Genomic DNA, 21,342 nt, shown 5'->3' with positions numbered 1-21,342 from the left:
TTGGAAAACTATTTAAAGCATGATCAGAGCATACTTCATTTTTTTAAGCTTGGGTTTCAACAGGATTCTGAATTGGAGAAAAACATCTTCAACTGAATATAATATAATGAATGCTGGAGAAAAAAACAAAGTTGGTTAACATAAAAACTACCATAAAGTGGAAAACATCTGATATATCCATGGACATCAGCTTACTTGTGTCAAGTTCAGCCCATTTAAGGATCAAAAGAATAGGATAAGATGACTTGTGTGAAAAGTAAACTTAACATCAACAGAAAGTTACACCATGAGGAAGACTTTTCTCCCAGAGCATTGCAACACCTATTTAGCTTGAAATGCAACAACTACAACTAACAATCTCCTTATCAGATGAGTATTAAGTGGATTCTTTTTGTTACGCTGTAGTAATGAGTAACTGTCAAGCACAAAAGCGGAAGAATAAAGATTTGAACTTAAATCTTAGCATCTTGCTGTGACTGAGCTGAGTACGTTTGGTCAAAGAGGTCATGAGAAAGTCAGGTCAAAGCTCTGTCCTGCAGCAAGCAACTAACTTCACGCGTGTCCATATGAAGTTCCTAAAAAGAAGGTGAAATGCTGTGATGGAACCCTGGGAAAGCAGTAAGTTAAACAAGGCTTGATCATCCCAGAGGATAACAGCAGGTGATTTAGAAAATGGTCAATATTTCTCTAGAACTAAATGGAAAACTCGAAAGCACATTCCTCTTGGAAATTGCTGCTGTAGAGGCTCGACTTGAATTCTGAATCATGGAGTCTGTTTATATTTCTGTGCTTTGTCTCAGTTTTTCTTATATAATAATTCTTAGATTTTGCTATGAAAAGGAGCAGTGTAGTTTATTGGGTTTCTTTTACCATCTGCAGTGTAATAAATAAAATAACTACTTTGCCCGGACCTATAAAAATTTAAAAACTAAAAGAACTGGGTTTCTTTTTCACGGATCACTTTAGCTAGGAAGAGAAATTTGAAGGTTAGTTCAAGAATTAGCACAACGGTAGAGCAAAAACACAACCTAAACTACAGAGAGGCTGTACTGAAGAGCTTTTATGGCAGAGAGAGAACTTAGCAAATCATAAGTCGTAGCAACATCAAGTTGTTTTAAAGGAAGTATAGCTAAGCATACATGCAGACAATATGTAGACATGCACATGAAGAAAGAAAAAGGAAAATGACGCCCTTGGTGGGGGCTAGTGAACGAACCTCGGATGTAGCGCTCACCTTCAGGTGGCTGCTGACTCTGGGGCTGAGGCTGCTGCTCAAGCTGCCGGCGCTTCTTTGCTTCTAGCACCGGATGTTCATACTGGGTCTTCCTGTTGATATGACTTTGGAAGGGTAAATATAGAGGAGCACAGAAGGAATAAATAACCAGGGTAGCAAAAAACCAGCAACAGAAAACGGGAGAAAAAGGAGAAGAGAAAGTGGATCAAGAGAGCAGATTAAGGGAGAGGGACAGTGATAAACTGTGATTAACAAACACATGCAGCGCTAGCTTCAGAGACCCCTGGCTGAGGTCCTTAACACCATAACAACAATTATTTGTGGAGTAAGTTTAACCCTTTCATGCCGTATGTCGCTAATTTGCAACGTACCATTAAATCCAGGAACAAAAATCTAAACAAAACCCTGAATAGTATTTTTTTTTAATATATAACTGGAAATTATATATAACACTGAAACTGACCAACAGTGAAAAACTACAACCTAAGGAAGTACTACAATAGTACTGGGGTACATACATTTTTAAAACATAAATGCTTCCTTCCCTTGAACCTGCAGGTTCTGCTTTAAAACTCTGCATGAAGCTGGTGTGAAAAACACTGAAGGCTTCAAATAGGATGAGATTCACAGACATTTGCAACAAATCTTCCCTTGTGAACAAATAAATGTTTTAGATTTTAACAACAAAAAAATAACAAAAAATTGATGTTCAACATGGTCCTCTGCATTTGTCCACAATTTTTGTTTTCTGTGCACCACTTACTCAACATAGTAGACGCCATACACAGGATCATCTATTCTCTCCCATCCTGGTGGAAGTTCTGCTAAGACAAAAAACAAAAACCAGAGAGAATTACTGAAGGCTGAAGTGTTGAGGAGAAGCCAGACTTAACCATTAAAGACAATCTAGTGTTGACTGTCAGCCCGTCTCGTGTCTGCCTGTCAATTTCTGTTCAGACACAGAAACTCAGGCTGCCAGTCTTTCTCCTCCTGTCACCTCACACTGCTGACATATCCACATATTGGATAAGAACACAGAGACGCCCCTCTGGGGAAAGAAGAGCGGACTTCAACAGCAGGACGTGGAAAGGAAGTCCAGATAAGAAAGAAGAGGGGTCATCGAGAGGGGAGGGGGAGGGGACACAAGGTGGGAAGGAAGGAAGCAGCAAAGGAAGAGATACAGGTGAAGATCAGGAAAACTGAGGAACCAAAAAAAAGGGGGGAATATTTCCAGGAAATTAAAATCAGCAGGAATGATTAATTAAGTAGCGAGGGAAAAAAAGCTGCTTTTGAAACACTTTTTATCTCTCTTTTCATGACTAACACGCTAAATTCAATAGTTTAGTTGATGAACAAGTGTCCTTGGTTTAATTTTGCCTAATTCTGCTTATTTTAATATTAGTCTCACAACTGTTAAATGGACGTTTAAGGGAATCATTTGAAGTTTGTACGCTTTCTGTGTCATATCCTGCTCTGAAGATCAAGCTGAAACCTCTCCTTGAACTACAGAAAAAGTGTTTCAGAGGAGATGACATGGAAAGAATCCATCAGTGGTGATGAAAGCATCCTCACGCAGACACTTCAGAATTTTCCAAAGTAACAGGGACGTTAAGCACTGATTAGAAAAAGATATAAACACACCGGGGCCTACTTCAGTACCATGCAATTTCCCCACTGATGCAATTTTCTGTCTTTATGGTTCAGTCTGTCTGAGTGGAGGCCTTTTTCTCCACCGGAGCAGTTCCAATCTCTTGCTGATTGTGTAACCTGCAAATTTCTATTACAAGAGGCTAACTGCCTATAAACACAAATTGTCCAAATCTTTGCCCGTTATGATCAAGTTTTACACAACACTACAATTATCCAATGTGGCCTTGTCCTGTGAGTGCATGTTGCAGTAATAATCATCCAATTGTTGAGTCTCTTCCTCTGCATTTTAATAAAGAAGTGCAGTCAGCAACAAATCAAACAGTCAGAGCTTTCATTATTCCGTATTTTGCATGTGAAACCTACATAGAAGCACACGAGGCAAATTAAGCCTGCGAGGGCCACCGAGTAAGTGTAGATGCAAGGGTAAAGCCTTGAAGCGGGTGTGCTGAATTGTTATTCGGATGTTTTGAACCGGAACATTAAATGGAATTTGGTCCCGCCTCACCTCGCGCAAAATTCTAATCACCCACTTGATTTCACACTGCACTAGTTTTGCTCCAGGAGGAGCACCTGTGTAGGTTTGTAATAATCATGTGTGAAGGAGCAAAAGGAAAGGAAGGAAGGAAAGAAAAGTATAGGAAACATGATGAGGCAATGTATGAGGAAAGACTCAAAAATCCCACTTCATCCCACAAGAAACATGAAGGAATTAAGACACTATATCAACTCTGATTTCATTTTTAACTGCAAATAAGACAAGGGGAGAGTACCTTTTTATTATTTTCACCACATTGACTTTACACAGGCACACCGTGGCAGTGACTTTGTCCACGGTAAAACAATTATAAAAGCATATCTACATGATTGTGTCTAACTTAAAAGAGGACTTTATGAGTTGAGGTGTTGCAAAAAAAATGTATTTTAAGGCTTTCAAAGACTTTTTTTGATACCACTTTTTAAGATCAAGTGTACAGCAGAAATGCCTACCATGTCTAGTTTAGCAAACATAGATACAACAAAAGGATTCAAAATGCAAGAGTGATAAACCACTGAGTGAAACACCAAAAAAAAAAAGCTTTAAAAAATAATTGAATGCAACACAATTTGCTTTATATGGATTTCTATGAACCTGTTTTAACTACGACAGAGTCTCAAAACTGATATTTAATAAAAAAAAGTGGACTTCTTTTCTTGTGGGTAAAACAAAAATAAAGATTATGTTCTATTAGAATTTAGGACAATTTAGGTTTTTCAAGAAATGTAACTTGGCTCAAAAATATTTAAGAGACTTTTTAAGCATACACAAACCCTGTTTTATGTCATTGTGGTGTAAGATGGGCCACATTAAAGAAGACCCCTTTTTTCAGGATTGTATCAAACTGAAGCTAAAGTCAAAGTAAACAAGACAACTGTACTAAATAAGGCATTTCATGTCTAATCTTTAACCAAAGATTCAATGAAATTCCCCTGCTAGTGATTTAATCACCTAAGGTAATACAGACAAAAAAAACAGAAAGGAGCTTTGTATGTGTCTATGCTAGCCTACAAGGACTCAAACTTCTTCAATCAAGGTCGTTTTCTGAACCAGTTTGATGGTTGAAGTTATTTATTTTATAGACATATAAATAAAGTAATGTAAGAACTTTTTATTTATAAGGAAACACTAAAAATAGAACCACAACAAGACTGAAAAAAAAGTCAATTTAAAGTATTCTTTTTAAATTGGTAAATAGGTATTTGTGCTACATCACTAAAATTACTCCTGCTTCAGAAATAACTCCTTTATATGATATTTTAGACAATACTTTTATATGTTTATTTATCGCTTTTTCTTTCGGTTTTAGACAGGTTGATGTAACTATTAATAGGTCGATCAAATCTTCAGTGGAAATAGATAATTTTCTCTTTTCCTGCATTAATGAGGTTAAATGTCACGTCTTTAGTGTGAAAACTTCTCATATGTGGAAGACTGAGTCACAGTAACATTTGTGCTAAAGGTCCATAAATGAAGCACAGCTTGTGGCGTTGTGCTCGTGATCATGTTTACCATTTCATGCACTGGCTCCTTTTATTTTCGTACAGCCGAGTTTGGATATTTTGAGAGCAAGGAAGACGGTGATAAAAGGTTCTTACCTAGGTCATTATCCAGCTCCTCTGTGTGAACCCCTTCTGCTCAGCAGGGTGGGCAGCAAAGCAGCATGGGTGTTGTTGGAAAGAGAGACAAGAAGGGGGCAGAGAATCAACAAGACCCAAGTGAGATGCTTGTAACATCATCGCCAGACCACTAGGTGGCAGACGTTACTTAAAACATAAGCAATAACTTTTTGTGTGAACTGCAGGCAAAATGTATAAAGTGTAGAGGTGTGTAAAGCACACACACTAGATTAATCCTTAAATAAAATTAAATAAAAGATCATCACACAGGTATCTGAGTTAAGTAATAATAGTAAATCACCACCTCAGTAGGAGACGTTAACCCGTTTTGACCTCCGTAACACTGACACACTCCCACATTTCAAATCAAAGCTAAAAACTCATCTTTTCCAAATGGCCTATTCACTTTAACAGTGACCTTTGCATGTTTTTATATACATTTTATTTAAATGTGTATGTATTTAAATTGTTGTTGTTGTTTTGACAGTTTATTGTTTATTGTATTGTAAATTTGAGCTTTTTTATTAATGTTAATGATCAAATTTTAGCTTTTTTATTAATGTTAATGATCAAATTTTCAGACTAATAGAGGAAATTGTTTTAAGTTTAATAACAAAAGTAGTAGCATATTTTGCAGTATAGCAGTAGTTGTCCAAGCAAACTTCCACACAATGACAAAAACTCACAAAAATACTGGTAAAACAGTGAGAGAGCTGATGCGCTCATCTGATGTGTACTGTAATAATTGCAGTGGGCTTTATTTGGGTCAGAACGGCACCAAAAGTCCACACAAGATCACAGCATTATGGGTAACCGTACCATCGTCTTCACATTCTTCCAGGGGTTTCTGCGGCTTGTCCAGGCACCGAGGGTCTATCCAAGAGGTCGTCTTTGTGTTGTGGCTACACAAAACACACACAAAAAAACATCAATATGCATTTTCCAATATGAAGTTGTTGGTTTTTTTCTGACCGTGGTCAAAAACGCATTGCTGTCTGGAAATCTTAAAAAACCAATAAGACTGGCCAGGACAGATGAACTTAATAATAAACTGGAAAATTCTTTGAACACATTAACTTTTAGAGGTGACACTAAAAACTCATCAGCCATTGTGCCTTTAATGCAAGAGTAAATATTCTATATTCTGCTAGCCAGAGCAGCACAAAGTTTCTAAAATAGTTCTCAAATTAAAGTTATTTTACTTAAAAATAACAATCATACAGGAGAAGGTTTATTCAACCATTTAATTCCAGTAACTAGCTTATCTACTACCACACAAAGTAAAGGTTTGAATAATTTTAGTGTCTAAAGGTTATGGAGAGAAGATGAAACAAATTTGTGGATTTGTCTTTTCACACAATAAAACCCCCGCACAAATTTTAATAAATTCTAATATAAATAAGTTTTTCATCGTGTGAAAAAATATTTGTAAAAAGAAAAAAAGTCCGAAAAAAGCCTAACGCAAGTGTAAGTTGACAGTGGTACAAAAAGCTACTACTGTTAATAAAGTACATGAAAAAAGATGGTGTAAATGTGTATTTGTACATACAGAAGATCATTGACAGCACAGTTTGAGGAAAGCTTGATTTTTTTCCCCTGTCTCAACTGCATTTTAGTGTTTCTAAAACATGTCCTTGTTGATGAGAGCTCTCTGTTTTAATGCTCTCTCACTAGCTTACAGGCTCCCACACCCCCCAACCTACCATTTCCGGTGCAGCAAAAATGGCCAGCAACACTGGAGCTATCCAGCCGTACAGTTTTGAGTCAGTTTGGGCAAGGAAAACGAAGACGAACATGCATCTATTTGTCTTCAAGATGATGGATGCATCAGAATGGAGCAGATCAGGGAGCTTGTGGCCCGCCCAGTGTACGTCACAAATATGCTCGTTTTCAAATGGTATGTTACTCGCCACATATTAGTTTTTTTGATTTTGGCTAAAAATGGCGTAATCATAATCAGAAGAATGCTATGAACGCTGTGAATGTAGATGAAGAAATGATTGGAGTGGGACTTTAAACAGCACCAGAAAAAGGTGAACTATGGATGTCTGCTTTTTTTGGGGTTACTATATCGATCATGTCATTTTTATTTCAAAATAATATAAAACTGTTGGGGATCTGTGTTGATGTTTCCTTTTTAACTAAATATTTGACAGCTGAAGCATCTTTCTTAGCAAAGACTACATTTGATCATGTTTACAGGAAAATGACTGGATTGTGTGATTTTTTTTTTGGTAACTTACTCTATAAAGTAGACCTCTCCACTGTCGGTGTAGGCCATCTCCCAGTTTTCAGGCAGAGGTCCCAGCTGGTCCTCTTGGGGAGGATGGCTCAGGTGAAAGTTTGTTTGCTGTGTGCTCTCCGTGGTGGCCGATGGCGAAGGGCTCGTCCCAGAGTAGGACAGGTCACTCTGGCGAGGGACGTAGGGGCGCACTGAATGATGAATTTCGTCTAATTCACTGGAGTCTCCTGAAGGAAGGCGTGAAAAAAACAAACAGCTTAGTTTTAAAGATCCTCCAAAAAACAAGTTCTGTGGGGGAAAAGTGTTTAAGAAGTCTGATGAAGATACAGAAGATGACATTTTAGTAGCCTGTATGAACAACTGTTTCAAAGAGTGGAGATACAAATCCACACCAAGATTTACAACAAAGATTAAGAATAAATTGCAGTTGCAATTTGCAACCAAGCCAAGATGTGGTTTCTTTTTCTTTTTTAACAAAATCATAATCAAAGGGGTTAAATAAATTTCCCATCACCTGCTGGAAGACTGGCCACATTGTTAATAGGATACCATAGACCAAAAAAAGAGCCTAAGGATGAATCAGAAATGACAGCTATTGTTGAATATTGAATCCATTTTCATTTCAGTTTAACTAAAAAGGTGACATCTTTATTTTTTTTTTTTAAAACAACCTTAACCCTTGTGCTATCCTATGGGGTCCAGATGACCCGATCCTTACATTGACGTGTTCTCCCTACCATGACAAAAGGGGATAAAGGTGAAGCGGATTTCATGTAATCCATGGACACCAGTGAAGATCACAAATCATTGAAGATAACAGGTTTAGCGCACCGTCTAGTGGGTCTAGATGACCCAACTCCCAATGTTAAAGTGCCTAGGATAGCACAGGGGTTACCAGCATCCTTTTTTGAGGGTAATTTTCAAATTACAATATCCATGTGAATGTAAAACAAACAAACAATAAAATGCTTTTTCTGTTTCATGTTTCATGTTTAATAACCCACCCGTTTCAGATTTTAAGTCAAACCTGAAAGATCATTTTTTATTTTATGAGCAATAATTCTGATGGATTCTTGAAGTATTAGTGGTGGTCTTTGACCTCATTTTCAGAGCTAACAGGTAAGTGAAGGGTCAGGGTTGAAGGGGTGGAGCTGAGATTTAGCTTAAGAATGAATTCATTGTTTTCAGGAAAAAAAAATAAAGGCCAGACCTTTTGATTCTTCAAACACAACTAGAAACCTTTTTTTTTCTAAGATTCAACCACAGGACCAGACAAAACGCCAACCATTGACCTTACAGATCTCATCATCTGTGAGTGTAAAGCTGCTGGATAACATGTTCAGATCATTGAACTAAATCCCCAAACAGTCTTATCAGTGAACTGTGAAACCAGCATGTGATGGCAGGTATTTAAGGGAGCTGAAACAAGCTTCACTTTCAGCTATCATCTCCGCAGTGTTCTGTCACTGTGAGGGTAAAGAGGAGCTAAGAGGGGAACGGAGCTCCAGAGCACAGACATGCCTGCAGTTGTACCCAATTGGCCAAATTGCTCTTTGAGGCTGTAAAGACATTTTCTTTGGACAGCTGGGGGTACTTTGCACCTAGAATCAAAGCTTTGGAGGTGCCATCACCTAGCTTCCTGTTATCTCATTCTCACGTTCGATTGACACCGTTATACCTAACACGATCCCAGACTGCAAATAAACATCTTTCTAAAGAAAAAAAAAACTTTAGGGGGGAGTTACTCCGCTCAGAGTTCTTCTGAGTAGCTAACACAATGAGGCCAACAGAACAATCACCTCATTATTTAATTTATGTGAACTATGGGAGTGGCTCAGTCATTTAGTCCCTCCTGCCTGCAGCCAGATGGCACTGTTTAACATTTCCAGATGCATATTCAGTCAAACTTACAGATCCCTTACTCACCGGTCAGATAAGGTCCTGCGGGTGCTGGCACAGCCTCAGCTGTGACCCCTCTACTTCTCCTGCTTTCTCCTAAACATGTAGTTTGTTCCTCAAACACATCTCTTTCCTGCTTGCTCCTCTTTGTCCCTGTCCAGCGTTTTTCCACACTTTCCCCCTTCCAAGCTCCTCCCTCTGTGTTTTTTTTTTCCATTGCTACCTTCACCCCACTAGGAAACGCCCTCCCACTTCGTCCATCAGCACTCGGCTGTCACGAGTGGCTGAAAGTGTGACTGAAGCACAGGGAACGTGTCCACAGGATTCTGTCAGATAAGCAGCTGTCGCTCTGTGGGGGAAGTAGTCTCCAGTTTTATCTTTGAAAGACCCACTCCAATGAAAATGGGGTTTTTGGTATTTCAACATGTCCTTATGGCATTTTTCTCATGATGGAGAACATATAAAAAGAAAATTAAGATTAAAATTGCATTTCTGAGTTTTTCTTTATTCACATCATTGAGAATCAGGAGCAGAAAAAAAAGGATGTTTGAAAAAGCTTGTAGTTATGTATAAACTACAATCGTCAGGCCATAGACTCCCTGCTCCTCTCCGTTCTAAATAGATCCATTTACGTCTTTTTTTCCTCGTCTGAGCTGACATCTGGCTCTAAACTGAACAGCTGGATAGCTGCAATATTGGTCACTATTTTTGTGATAGCTTGGGTTGTAAGGGGTTGTAAATTAGTGGGAGACAGTGTAAACATAGGGATGACAAGTAATAATCCCAGTTAAAAGGCCACAGAAAAAAGATGATCAGAGTAGGACTTAAAATATATCAGTAAAGGTATCATATTCTTATTTGATTAACTTTCAATAGCAGTCTCTGTGTCCTTTCAGCCTAAGAGTTCTGACCAAAAATAGTAAATAGAAAAAAGAAGTGATGTCTAGTTTACGGTAATTGAAATCTCAACGCCGAGTTTAAACACTTTTTAAGTGTCACTTCCTCATTCTGTCATTCTTAACATGTTGCTTTGCCATAAAGGGTTATTTTCTTTAGAACCTATTACAAAATAAATGTTCACTAAATATATGAAATTCTGCATTATCAGCATCAAAATCTTCAAAAAGTCAGCTGGGGTTTAAAAGAAACATCGTTTATTTACTTATCTTGAGAATATTTTGTTTCCAGCAAATAATTAGAAGAATGAATTTCTCCTGCTGAAATGAGTGGTTTCTTTAAATGAGGACAGTTGACATGCAACATTTAAGTGTTAATCAAGTTGCAGCTTTTTATGCATTTGAAAATAAGCCTTTAATAAAATAGAACAAGGTCTAAAGTGTGACTTGACTAAACTACCTGCTTTGTTTTGTTTCAATCATTTTTTTGCTGGCAATTTAGTCTAAACTCTGAAGTTTTAGGAGAAACGCGACTTTTCCCTCAAATTAGTAATAAATTAAAATGAACAATACTATGGTAACAACAGACAAGTAAAAAAAAAAAAAGTTCATAGCCAGACAGAATTTCTGATTCATCCAGATGAAATGTAGGTCAGTTCTGCTGCTCTCCATGGCGTGTCGTGTCTGCGTACCTGTGATGCTGCTGTTCATGTCAGGGAGGTCCTCGTCGTCCTCCAGCTGCGGCTCTCCAAACCCTATTCCAGCATTGTGCATGTCATTGTAGGACTTGGCGCGTCGAGGAGTGGAGTTCTGCGAGCCTGGCAGGCTACTGTTGAGCCCGACGAGCAGTGGCACATCACCGCCACTACTACTATTGCTAATCACTTTCCCACCGGGGGGCTGCACCGGTGGCTTGGGCGTCCCATAATAGTTACCTAGGCAACAAAGGAGGGGTGGACAAGAAGAGGGGGGGGGATTAGAAAGACAAAAAGTAGCAGGAGGGCATGGGAGAGGAGGTCAGAAGGTTCTGTGTGAACCTGTGAAGGGGGGGTGTTACTCACAGCCTTTGTGTGCAATGTGAAAGTATGCGGGGGAATATTCCTACTGTGAATTTCAAATGATCTTTTGTTTAAACTTCACCTCTACCTTTTCAGCTGATCAGAATTAGTTTTATTTCACTCAAGTGAAAGCATTATTTTTGGCAAGCTGCTCTGTTAATTTCCTACTTATTCATACAAACAGGCAGGTTTATTCAGCCAAGTCAAACGAGTGTTTTTGCGTACGGCAGTTGTTGTCTCTTGTGTTTTCTGAAACTTCCCAACACCATGGGAGGATTTTTTTTTAAAAACCATTTGCTCTCATAGAATGAAGACAGCTGCCAATCCCCCCAGGAGGGGATGTCCCAGTAAGTTCACCTCAAGGTCAGACCAGGGCTGCAGCCTACAAAAAACACCACCCAGAGATATTCAGATAGTGTCATCAACTACAGGCATCTACTTTTTGTTTTTGTTCAATTCTTCTCTGATGTGTGTTAGCTGACACATTTACAGTTTTCTCATAGAAATGAGCATAAAAATAGCCTTTACATGAGCCAAACAAAAAGTCTATTCACACCAATGGATTATGAAGAAATCTTTTTGTTTTTATGTTGGACACAATGTGTTTTTATTTATATCGACATTAAAAAACTTTTTTTTTTTAAACCACTAGCTGTTGAACATTAGGGTGCAGCACACCTTTCAGCACAAAAAAGCTAGCATGAAAACACGGATGACAACCGCAAAGCCTGGTGGTGTAAGGCGATGGCTCAAGCTTTTTTTGAAGTTGTGTGATTGGAGTCGGCACAAAGCAGAACTAAACTTCAAGTTAAAGGCTGAAGCTGAAATTCTTCACCCACACAAAACCCTGTCCCCAGCATACACTGAGGGGAGCCCAGGGATAAACAAAGAGTTGGTCTGTTGGTTTACACCAGTTTGTAAACATTAAGGAGAATCAAAAAGAAGCCAACTGCCTGAAAAAGTGATTTACGTGAATTAAAAACACAAAAAAACAGCTTTCCACGTATTTAAGCGTATAATACTGGCGCTTAGGTTTTTGTGTTTTCATTCTTTCGACTACTGTAGCTCTTCAACTGTTTACGTAATTCCAGTGGATTCTGAAGTGGAGAAAAGCAAATTTACATTGTTATGCGAAATTTCATGTTAGAAATGTATTACATATCGGTGCAAAACCGATATAAAAAGCCAATTTTCTCCAAGTCAGCTGATTTACGTTGATCAAGTGAACAGTTGAGGAGTTACAGTACATCAAAAAATGGGTGTTATTTAGATGCCGTCGGCACTTTCTCTGGGTTAAGAACTGTCCCTTCTGGGATGGTCAGTGTTGTGTTCAGTTGGGCTACACAATGACTCAAATTGTTCTAGAAGAGGTGGCATTTGGGCTTAAAGTAGGATTTTTTTTTACTTTGCAAGATATTTGCAGGAACTCGGTTCTGATGGTTACACAGCTCTTTCTCGCAGAGGTTTTCCCTTCATCAGACAATGAAACTTTTATCGAGGGTTTTCATCAAAATTTCTTACCGTCGTATGATCCTATTTCCAGAAGGGTTCCACTTTTTTCCAACTTCAAAAAATCCTCCACCGAGAGGAAGTTGTAATCCACACCATGAACTTCTTGGTCCCGTGGAGCACGTGTAGTACCTGAAAGAAAAAAAGGAACAGAAATTTAACAAAAAGTCAATTCTCAAAAAATAGATTCAATTGGAAGAGTCTTAAACTTGTATTTTTTTTTGTAATTAACACCACTTTTGGTCCTTCAGATTTCTTTTATTCTCATAAAAAACTGTAAAACAATCTCCCTTTTTTAGTTGAATAGGTTAAAAAAACAACAAAGTAAACCTTTAAACTTATTGTGATGAAATCCTCTCTAACTAGGGACATACGGTAAGCTACACAGATAGAAGGCCATAAATAAGAGATTTTTTTGTTTGTTGACGTTTGCTCACACCGGGTCAGAGTGTGAAGGACTGTGTTAGCACCTAGTGAGATGGGCCATATGTTTGGGGGAATTGTGAGTCTATGTGTGAATATGGATGTGATTTGGCTTGCACCCTGCGAGATTCCCATCTTTGCCTTGAAAAGCACTTGGGCAGAACGGCATGAGCGGCAAACCAAAGTTAACAGAAAGAAATTAAAGTGAGTGTCTACGAGAAATTTTGTGTGATTATCTTAACCACTCAGATTTTCACTACTTTATTGCCATTTCAACACAAAAAATTCTCTGAAACTGAAGAAATAGAAAATAAAATAAAAACACTCAAACAGTTTAATTTGTTTTGTGAAAACTGAAGAAGCTAAACACTCGTTTCTTTTTTTTTTTTGCTTCCTTTGACCTTCTCCTTCTTTCATCTCCTGATCTCTTCATCTCCCAATCACTTTGTCTCCAGTGGCCTGGTAAGCAATAAGCAGGTAAAAATAGATGTGTGGGGATATAGGGACAGGCTACCTCAGTAGCTACGCTCAGTGACAATGGTGATAAATCACACATGCACAACACCCTTACTCAAGCGAGCATGGATTACACTCTTGCAGCCATAAACAGAGGAGATGGATCTCGTCCATATTTGATAACTACCAGTACAGCTCTCATACACAACATGATGTAAACCTGCCTCAACTCCGACAACGGCCTCGACATTTAACTTTTTTATTTGTTTCTAACAGGAAAGATAGTTGAATTCCTGGTCTGAAATTCTTGAATCACCAAAAAAAATTAAAGTATGTTAGGTAACTTGTTAGCTTCAATATTTTTCCTAGATACAAACTTTAAAGAGTCTTCAGTTGGGCTTCAGTCACGCACTTCACCTCCAGTACAAAACTAACCCTTGAGCCAACTCAGTTTGGAGGTGGAATTGTGACCAGTGTACCAAAAAGGCTAGAAAAGCACAGCCTTGGCTTACTTCCATAACAAGGACAGGTTTATCACTCTAGGCTAAACTGATTCAATACTCCCTGAACACAAAAGCCCCATTGACTGAGCTGTGAAGTAAAGTGAGGGGAAAAAACAGGTTGAGACTCTTGGAAGGCGGTTGGACCGGAAGGCATCTCCAATGAAGACCACCCTTTTTTCATGGTGAAAATGAGAGAGAGTGAGACTTTAGAGTAAAAAATATAGAATTGATCAAACAACAAAACCTAAACCAATCCAGAATTTCTGACACCCCCCCAGACCTCTATCAAAACCAACATGTTTTCCAACCAACCTACCATTAAAGCTCCTTATTGGCTAAACACACCTGACCCGGGTTATCAACAGAAGATAAGACAGGGTTTCTGGGAAACCACCAGGACGGCGGCCGATCTGAAGGCCATGATACATGCGTGATATACGTAATTCACAAGTGTTTCTTGCGTTCGTCATTCGTCAATGTGCCCAGATGTCCGTCAATGGTTTGGTCCAATGGGTCTTTACGTGAACTCGGTTTTGAGCTGTTCAAAACTTTTGGTTTGCTGAGAATTACGCAGTTTACGTGTATTTTACGTAGTTTATATACCCAACTATTGTTTCAATCCTACGCAATTGTGCATGATTTTTGCGAGATTCATACAGCGGGTTTTAATGATCAAAAAATGAAACTGCAATCCCCTAAAAATCTGCAGTGCCTACAAGTATTGGCTGCAAAACAGACTCTATAACTATACTCTAAACTCTATAAGTGCACAAGAGGAAAAAACCAAAATACTTGGATTTGTGCATGTCTTTTACTAAGTTGTCCTCTCTTTTATGGTCGATTCTCATTGGTATGAAGGGGATAAATGAGGAAGGACAGAGTTTGGCCACCTCAGGCAATCCGGCAGAAGGTTGACAAAAATACCGAATGCCATAAAGTAATCTTCTGGCATGTATGTGAATGTCAGTCATGCACTTGCACACTTATTGACCTGAAATTGGAAAAAAAAGATGCATTCTTCACAAAGAAAACATCCCCATTTCCGATTAAAATTGTGCCAAATAATATTTAAGTAAGCCTGTCATTTTTGCTAAACACAAAAAAAATGTTTCAACAGTAAAATAAATCAGTTTATAATAACTGATCAGCATGTTATTAGTCACAAATATTTTTTGCTTGAAGTAATATTACAGGATACGCAGTTTGCAGACAGCTGATAATCTTTCTAATTGAAATATTTTTTGATTACAAAACCAGAAGGACATGTTAATAAAATATTATAAATACTAATGTACACCTTAATAAATAGCATCTAGGGAAAAGATTTCGCTTTTAGATTTTTTGAAAGCTTTTTAGTTTTAGAAACTAAATTAAAAAAGAAAAAAAAATTACTTGATGGGAGTATATTAGGATTTGAGATATACATTTTTTCTACAGCTGACACTGTGACTTCCTTTAATACTAGTGAAAAACTATCTGGTTGAGGGAAGCAGACCTGCTTTACATACAGACTCCAGCTTTTCGAATTGTTCAAACTCCCATCCTGTCTACAGTGGCACTACTTAAAATGAACCCAACAAAGTATTTTGTTCTGAGCCTAGAGTGGACACACATCAACATTCTAAAGGTTAATCTTTTCATTTTTGCTTCCTTCAAAAAGTTGACAGTTGAACTGCATTGCTTCAAGCAAAACTACAAGCAGCGTTTTGAGCTCATATGCAAACAGAAAAGTACTGCAGGAACATAAAAAAGTCGTCCATTTTAAGGGTGTCTTTAAATAGAAATCATTTCTTTCAGGTGCGAATACATCCTCAAGAGATCACTCTTCTAAATGAAGTAAATATCTAATCGACCAGTGATGACCACACCTTACCTTCTGGAAAAGAAAACGCACGATCAATTTCAGCAGCAGTTGAAGACAGAAGGTCATTGATGCCTTTTTATGTACAAAGTGACATGGACACGTATGTATGAACAATCACAGTTAAATAGGGAAGTGGCCCTGGAAAAAAAGAAGCACTTTCCAATCTAAAGAGCCACAAATCAGGCTGTTTGTGGTTATAAAAAGATTTTAAAAGAAGGTACAGTGTCACTTCTGTTCTACTGGTAGACAATTATTCCTTTTTCTACAACATGACACAAAATATTGACCCACAAATAAAGATATACTTCTTTGCAGCATTTGCTAATGAGTGCATTCAATTAGAATTAGTGGGGAGGAAAAGAAATGACAGACAATGACAGACACCGTTAAAAAAAAATGGAAAAGCTTAAAAAGGTCTCCAAATATGTTCAAAGTTTGGTCAACTTCAGCAGTTACATTGAAAATATCTGTCAAAGACTACGAAGATATTCTTTAATTAATCCTGCTATAGTACGTAATGCTATAGTAGTCACACGAATGTGATTCACATGACAAATCTGAGGCCTCTCTTTGATCCACGCCGAATTTGCTGCTCAACGCTTGTCCAAAAATGTGTTCATAAACTCGACGCACCAGACACGTGCAGGAGGAGCTACCGGCAAAGGTTGATTTATTTTAATGAGCTCTACAAAAGCATACGCATACCCAGACACGTCTCCATGTCTGGGTTTATGAGCTATTTCAGAGACTGTGCCTGTAAGGTGATGTTCACCATCTGTTGCAGGAGCTGAACCTAAATGACGGCCGCTTTCAGCGGTACTTCCGCCTCTCTATAACCTAGTATGACGACTTGCTGTCCCGCATTAGTCAGAGGAAGGAAAAAATTAAAAAAAAGAGAATAAAATTAGAGGACTTTTTTATTATTATTTCAATACAAATAAGATAAAAATCTTAAAAGTTCAGGGGGGGGGGGTCAAATTCTCCTCAGTGTGTGTTTTAGACTGCACCTGCTGATCACATCATCAATAGGTCACAGGCCGAAGCTGGCGTGGCACAAACTGTTCATCAGTTTTGAACTCTGGATACATTGCAACCACCTCGGGTGCTGTGCTGCCGCTAGACCACCATGCTGCAATAGACTCCCAAAATGCAGCAGAGGACCCCTGATCACACCTTTACAGTGACTTAACATTGAAACTAGACGCTATTGCTGCAAGAAAGGTGTTTGATGTGAACATAGCATAATAGTTTATATCAGGGATTTGCTGTTTTGATTTTATCTGTATTATGAACCATGTATTTTAGGACTACACACCAATGTGCAACCAAAAACACTTATAAAGGTCAGTTTTTGTTTTCCTCATTTAATAAAATCCTGAAGGCAAGCTTGATACCTCCTTAAAAGAAAACTGGAGTTAAAAGAATCACAGATCTGAGGATCAAACCAAATGCTTCGCTTCAATTCTTACAAATTACCAAATTACCGTAGGATCATCATGACGACAACCAATGCAACTCCCAATGGGATTTTTACCTGCAAAGTTATCCTCGCCATCCAGCTGAAACGTCATTAGGTTCAAGTTCAAGACTGGATACAAGCTCCCGTTCATGCCTTTGTCAACATCACAACTCCAGAAAATACATAATATTTGTCGGTTACAGGTCTAAAATTAAGACATTTCATTTTTCTGATTTTATAGATATGAAATTGACATTTTTTCTCAAGATTTTTAAATCAGTCCACATATTTTCTTGACTTCTATATATGTTGTTTTACTGTTTTAAGAGGAAAAAAAAAAAATTAGATCTTCCCAACATGCATAGTACTGACAAAAATAAAGCAAGTTTCTATCTTTATGTTCAGTTTCAAAATGAAAACCAGCTGAGGTTTAAAACACACTTAAACAAAATGGATTGCTTCAATGTGCTTATTGTAGAATGATCGTCACTTTCCTGCCTCTTAGCTCCAGACAAATCCAAGCAGCTCATCTATATTTCATTGATGGCAGTCTATTTTAAGGGAGTGTCTGGCCCTCTGGTGGCCTGACAAACTGACAATAATTGCTTATATTGGTGGAGGCAAAGCAAGACACAATATGAAAGGTATGAAAAACCTATCATCTTTAATGGCAACAATTCACAGCGGACAGACATGGAAGCATGCACTCAGTCACAACCCAACTTCTAAAAATACCCATGTGTGAAAAATCAGTTTATTTCCAACACCAGCAATCCCCCAAAGCAGCAGTGCACCCTGGGCGCTCCTTTCCCCAGGCCTGGCCTAGCATTTGAGCCGTGACCTACATTTGATTCCCTTCACAAGGACAACTGGGCTCCACTTCTTCGAAAACTTTGACTTCATGGCTTGGAGCTGAGCAGGTGTCCTGGTAGAGCACTGTAGTGCACATTTATAGTTTTTTTTTTTTTTTTTTGTTCCATGCCTGGACTACATGGAACAAACAAGTTTTTAATTATTTTAAACACAAGAGAAAATAATGAGAGGATTGACAATAACAAGTTTTTGGATCGGAAACTACTCATCTTTGATGCCCAAAACACCTTTTCCGTGTCACTTTGTCCCTGTCAATTCTACCAAAGCAATCAAAACCAACTGGGTTAACACACACACACGCGCACACACACACACACACACACACACACACACACACACACACACACACACACACACACACACACACACACACACACACACACACACACACACACACACACAACCCTAAAGCTGCAATGAGTTATACTTAGCAGCTCTGTGCCCCTCCAATCATAAAATCAACACATCTGAAGCCTCGGCCCACAATTAAAATATTTATGAAAGGTGTTTAAAAATTTGTGACCCCCAAGAAGTGTACATATTGACTATAATCTTCAACAAGAAGGATGTTAGGAGGTTTTTTCGTAGCTCGGTTAAAGTTCATCCAACCCAGAAAAAGCTTTGCTGACAAAACAGTTTGTACACATTCCTGCTTTGCAGTTTAAAACTTTACTTGGTGCTTGAAAAAAGTTTGTCCTTAGATTTTTGTGAATTAGAGTAAGAAAAAAAACATCAAAATATGACATTTCATTTCATATAAAGGTCCCCTTTTAGCTTACTGAGAAAAATATTACACTCAATTACTGGAAAAAAAAGAAATTATAGATTTTTTGCAGGTTTGGTTGGACCATAATCGTATTTTTAACGCAAAGTGTAGCCCGTTTTCCCCACGGGAAAGATGGGTTCAGATCTGTGAGGATCAGCTACATATTAAGCGGAAGTCTTAGCTTTTGGATTTTTTTTTTTAGTCTATGTTTCTACATTTAGTCCACAGAGAGATGTTGTTGTGACAGTTTCTAAATAAGTGGGTTCAGAAATCCTAACTTAAAAATACAAAGATGCTCAAAAAGCAGAACTACTATATTTTTCAGACTACAAGTCGCTCCAGAGTATTAGTTGAAGCAGCCAAGAAAACACATAACGGCAATATACGCTGACCAAAAATATAAACGCCACACTCTTGTTATTGCTCCCATTTTTTATGGTATGAACTCAAAGATGTGAAACATTTTCCACATACACAAAATAACCAGTTCTCTGAAATATTGTTCACAAATCTGTCTAAATCTGTGATAGTGAGCACTTCTTTGCCAAGACAATCCATCCCACCTCGCAGGTGTGCCATATCAAGATGCTGATTAGACAGCATGATTATTGCACAGGTGTGCCTTAGACTGGCCACAAGAAAAGGCCACTTTGAAATCTTCAGTTGTATCACACAGCACAATGCCACAGATGTCGCAAGTTTTGAGGGAGCGTGCAATTGGCATGCTGATAGCAGGAATGTCCACCAGAGCTGTTGCTAGGGAATTGAATGTCCGTTTCTCCACCATAAGCCGTCTCCAAAGGCGTTTCCGAGAATTTCGCAGCACATCCAACCGGCCTCACAACCGCAGACCACGAATAACCACACCAGCCCAAGACCTCCACATCCAGCATGTCCACCTCCAAGATCATCTGAGACCAGCCACTCGGACAGCTGCTGAAACAATCGGTTTGCATAACCACAGAATTTCTGCACAAACTGTCAAAAAACGTCTCAGGGAAGCTCATCTGCATGCTCGTCATCCTCATCGAGGTCTCGACCTCACTCCAGTTTGTCGTTGTAACCGACTTGAGTGGGCAAACGCTCACATGCGATGGCGTCTGGCATGTTGGAGAGGTGTTCTCTTCACGGATGAATCCTGCTTTACACTGTTCAGGGCAGATGGCAGACAGCGTGTGTAGCGTCGTGTGGGTGAGCGGTTTTCTGATGTCAATGTTGTGGATCGAGTAGCCCATGGTGGTGGTGGGGTTATGGTATGGGCAGACATATGTTATGGGCGAAGAACACAGGTGCAATTCATTGATGGCATTTTGAATGCACAGAGATACCGTGATGAGATCCTGGTGCCCATTGTTGTGCCGTACATCCAACAACATCACCTCATGTTGCAGCATGAAAATGCACGGCCCCATGTTGCAAGGATCTGTACACAATTCTTGGAAGCTGAAAACATCCCAGTTCTTGCATGGCCAGCATACTCACCAGACATGTCACCCATTGAGCATGTTTGGGATGCTCTGGATCGGCGTATACGACAGCGTGTTCCAGTTCCTTCCAATATCCAGCAACTACGCACAGCCATTGAAGAAGAGTGGACCAACATTCCACAGGCCACTATAGACAACCTGATCAACTCTATGCGAAGGAGATGTGTCGCACTTCATGAGGCAAATGGTGGTCACACCAGATACTGACTGGTTGTCTGAGTCCCCTGACCCCCTCAATAAAACAAAACTGAAGATTTCAGTGTGGCCTTTTCTTGTGGCCAGTCTAAGGCACACCTGTGCAATAATCATGCTGTCTAATCAGCATCTTGATTTTGCACACCTGTAAGGTGGGATGGATTGTCTTGGCAAAGGAGAAGTGCTCACTATCACAGATTTAGACAGATTTGTGAACAATATTTCAGAGAACTAGTTGTTTTGTGTATGTGGAAAATGTTTCACATCTTTGAGTTCATCCCATAAAAAATGTGAGCAATAACAAGAGAGTTGCGTTTATATTTTTGGTCAGTGTAGAAAAAAAAAAATCGTATATAAGTCGCACTTTTGGGATACATTTATTTAACAATATATGGGACCGTAAATCATTGATGCTTATTTAGCTTCATAAAACATAGGAGGACTGTAGTATAAAAGGGCAAAAGATGAACAATTGCAAAGATAATCATAGCATAAAAACATGCTAATAAGTCAACTCTATACCACTTCAAATCACTACATCCATTGAATTCTTCATCCTCTGTCTCACTTTGGAACAACTCCACCAAGCCTGGCATAAGACTGAGCAGTGCTTCTTCTTCTGCATTGATGTTGGTAGCAAATACTGATGCGTACACCTTAAGTGCCCTTTAGCA

General features: G+C 38.7%; 1 protein-coding gene across 50 annotated transcripts in view; it reads right to left on the bottom strand.

The window, feature by feature from the left end:
• The window catches only part of magi1b (membrane associated guanylate kinase, WW and PDZ domain containing 1b), a 118,909-nt gene that overhangs the window by 32,396 nt on the left and 65,171 nt on the right, over window positions 1–21,342 (bottom strand). For 19 of the 50 annotated variants that reach the window (XM_078947347.1, XM_078947361.1, XM_011475074.4 and 16 more), the window contains 7 exons: window positions 12,655–12,774; window positions 10,768–11,010; window positions 7,282–7,507; window positions 5,858–5,940; window positions 5,018–5,053; window positions 1,998–2,055; window positions 1,235–1,338 (listed from right to left, as the gene is read on the bottom strand). In XM_078947347.1, the coding sequence (XP_078803473.1) occupies window positions 1,235–1,338; window positions 1,998–2,055; window positions 5,018–5,053; window positions 5,858–5,940; window positions 7,282–7,507; window positions 10,768–11,010; window positions 12,655–12,774 (870 nt within the window). Of the gene's footprint in view, window positions 1–1,216; window positions 1,339–1,997; window positions 2,059–5,017; window positions 5,054–5,857; window positions 5,941–7,281; window positions 7,508–10,767; window positions 11,011–12,654; window positions 12,775–21,342 lie in introns of all 50 variants that reach the window. The other 31 variants (XM_011475077.4, XM_011475070.4, XM_078947362.1 and 28 more) reach the window with 3 other exon arrangements.

Source organism: Oryzias latipes, chromosome 5, assembly GCF_053564925.1.
Source record: "Oryzias latipes strain Hd-rR chromosome 5, Olatipes_Hd-rR_3.1".
In the NCBI taxonomy this organism is placed as follows: domain Eukaryota; kingdom Metazoa; phylum Chordata; class Actinopteri; order Beloniformes; family Adrianichthyidae; genus Oryzias; species Oryzias latipes.
The sequence above is the reverse complement of the archived record's forward strand: the minus strand, read 5'-3'. Positions and strand labels throughout refer to the sequence as shown.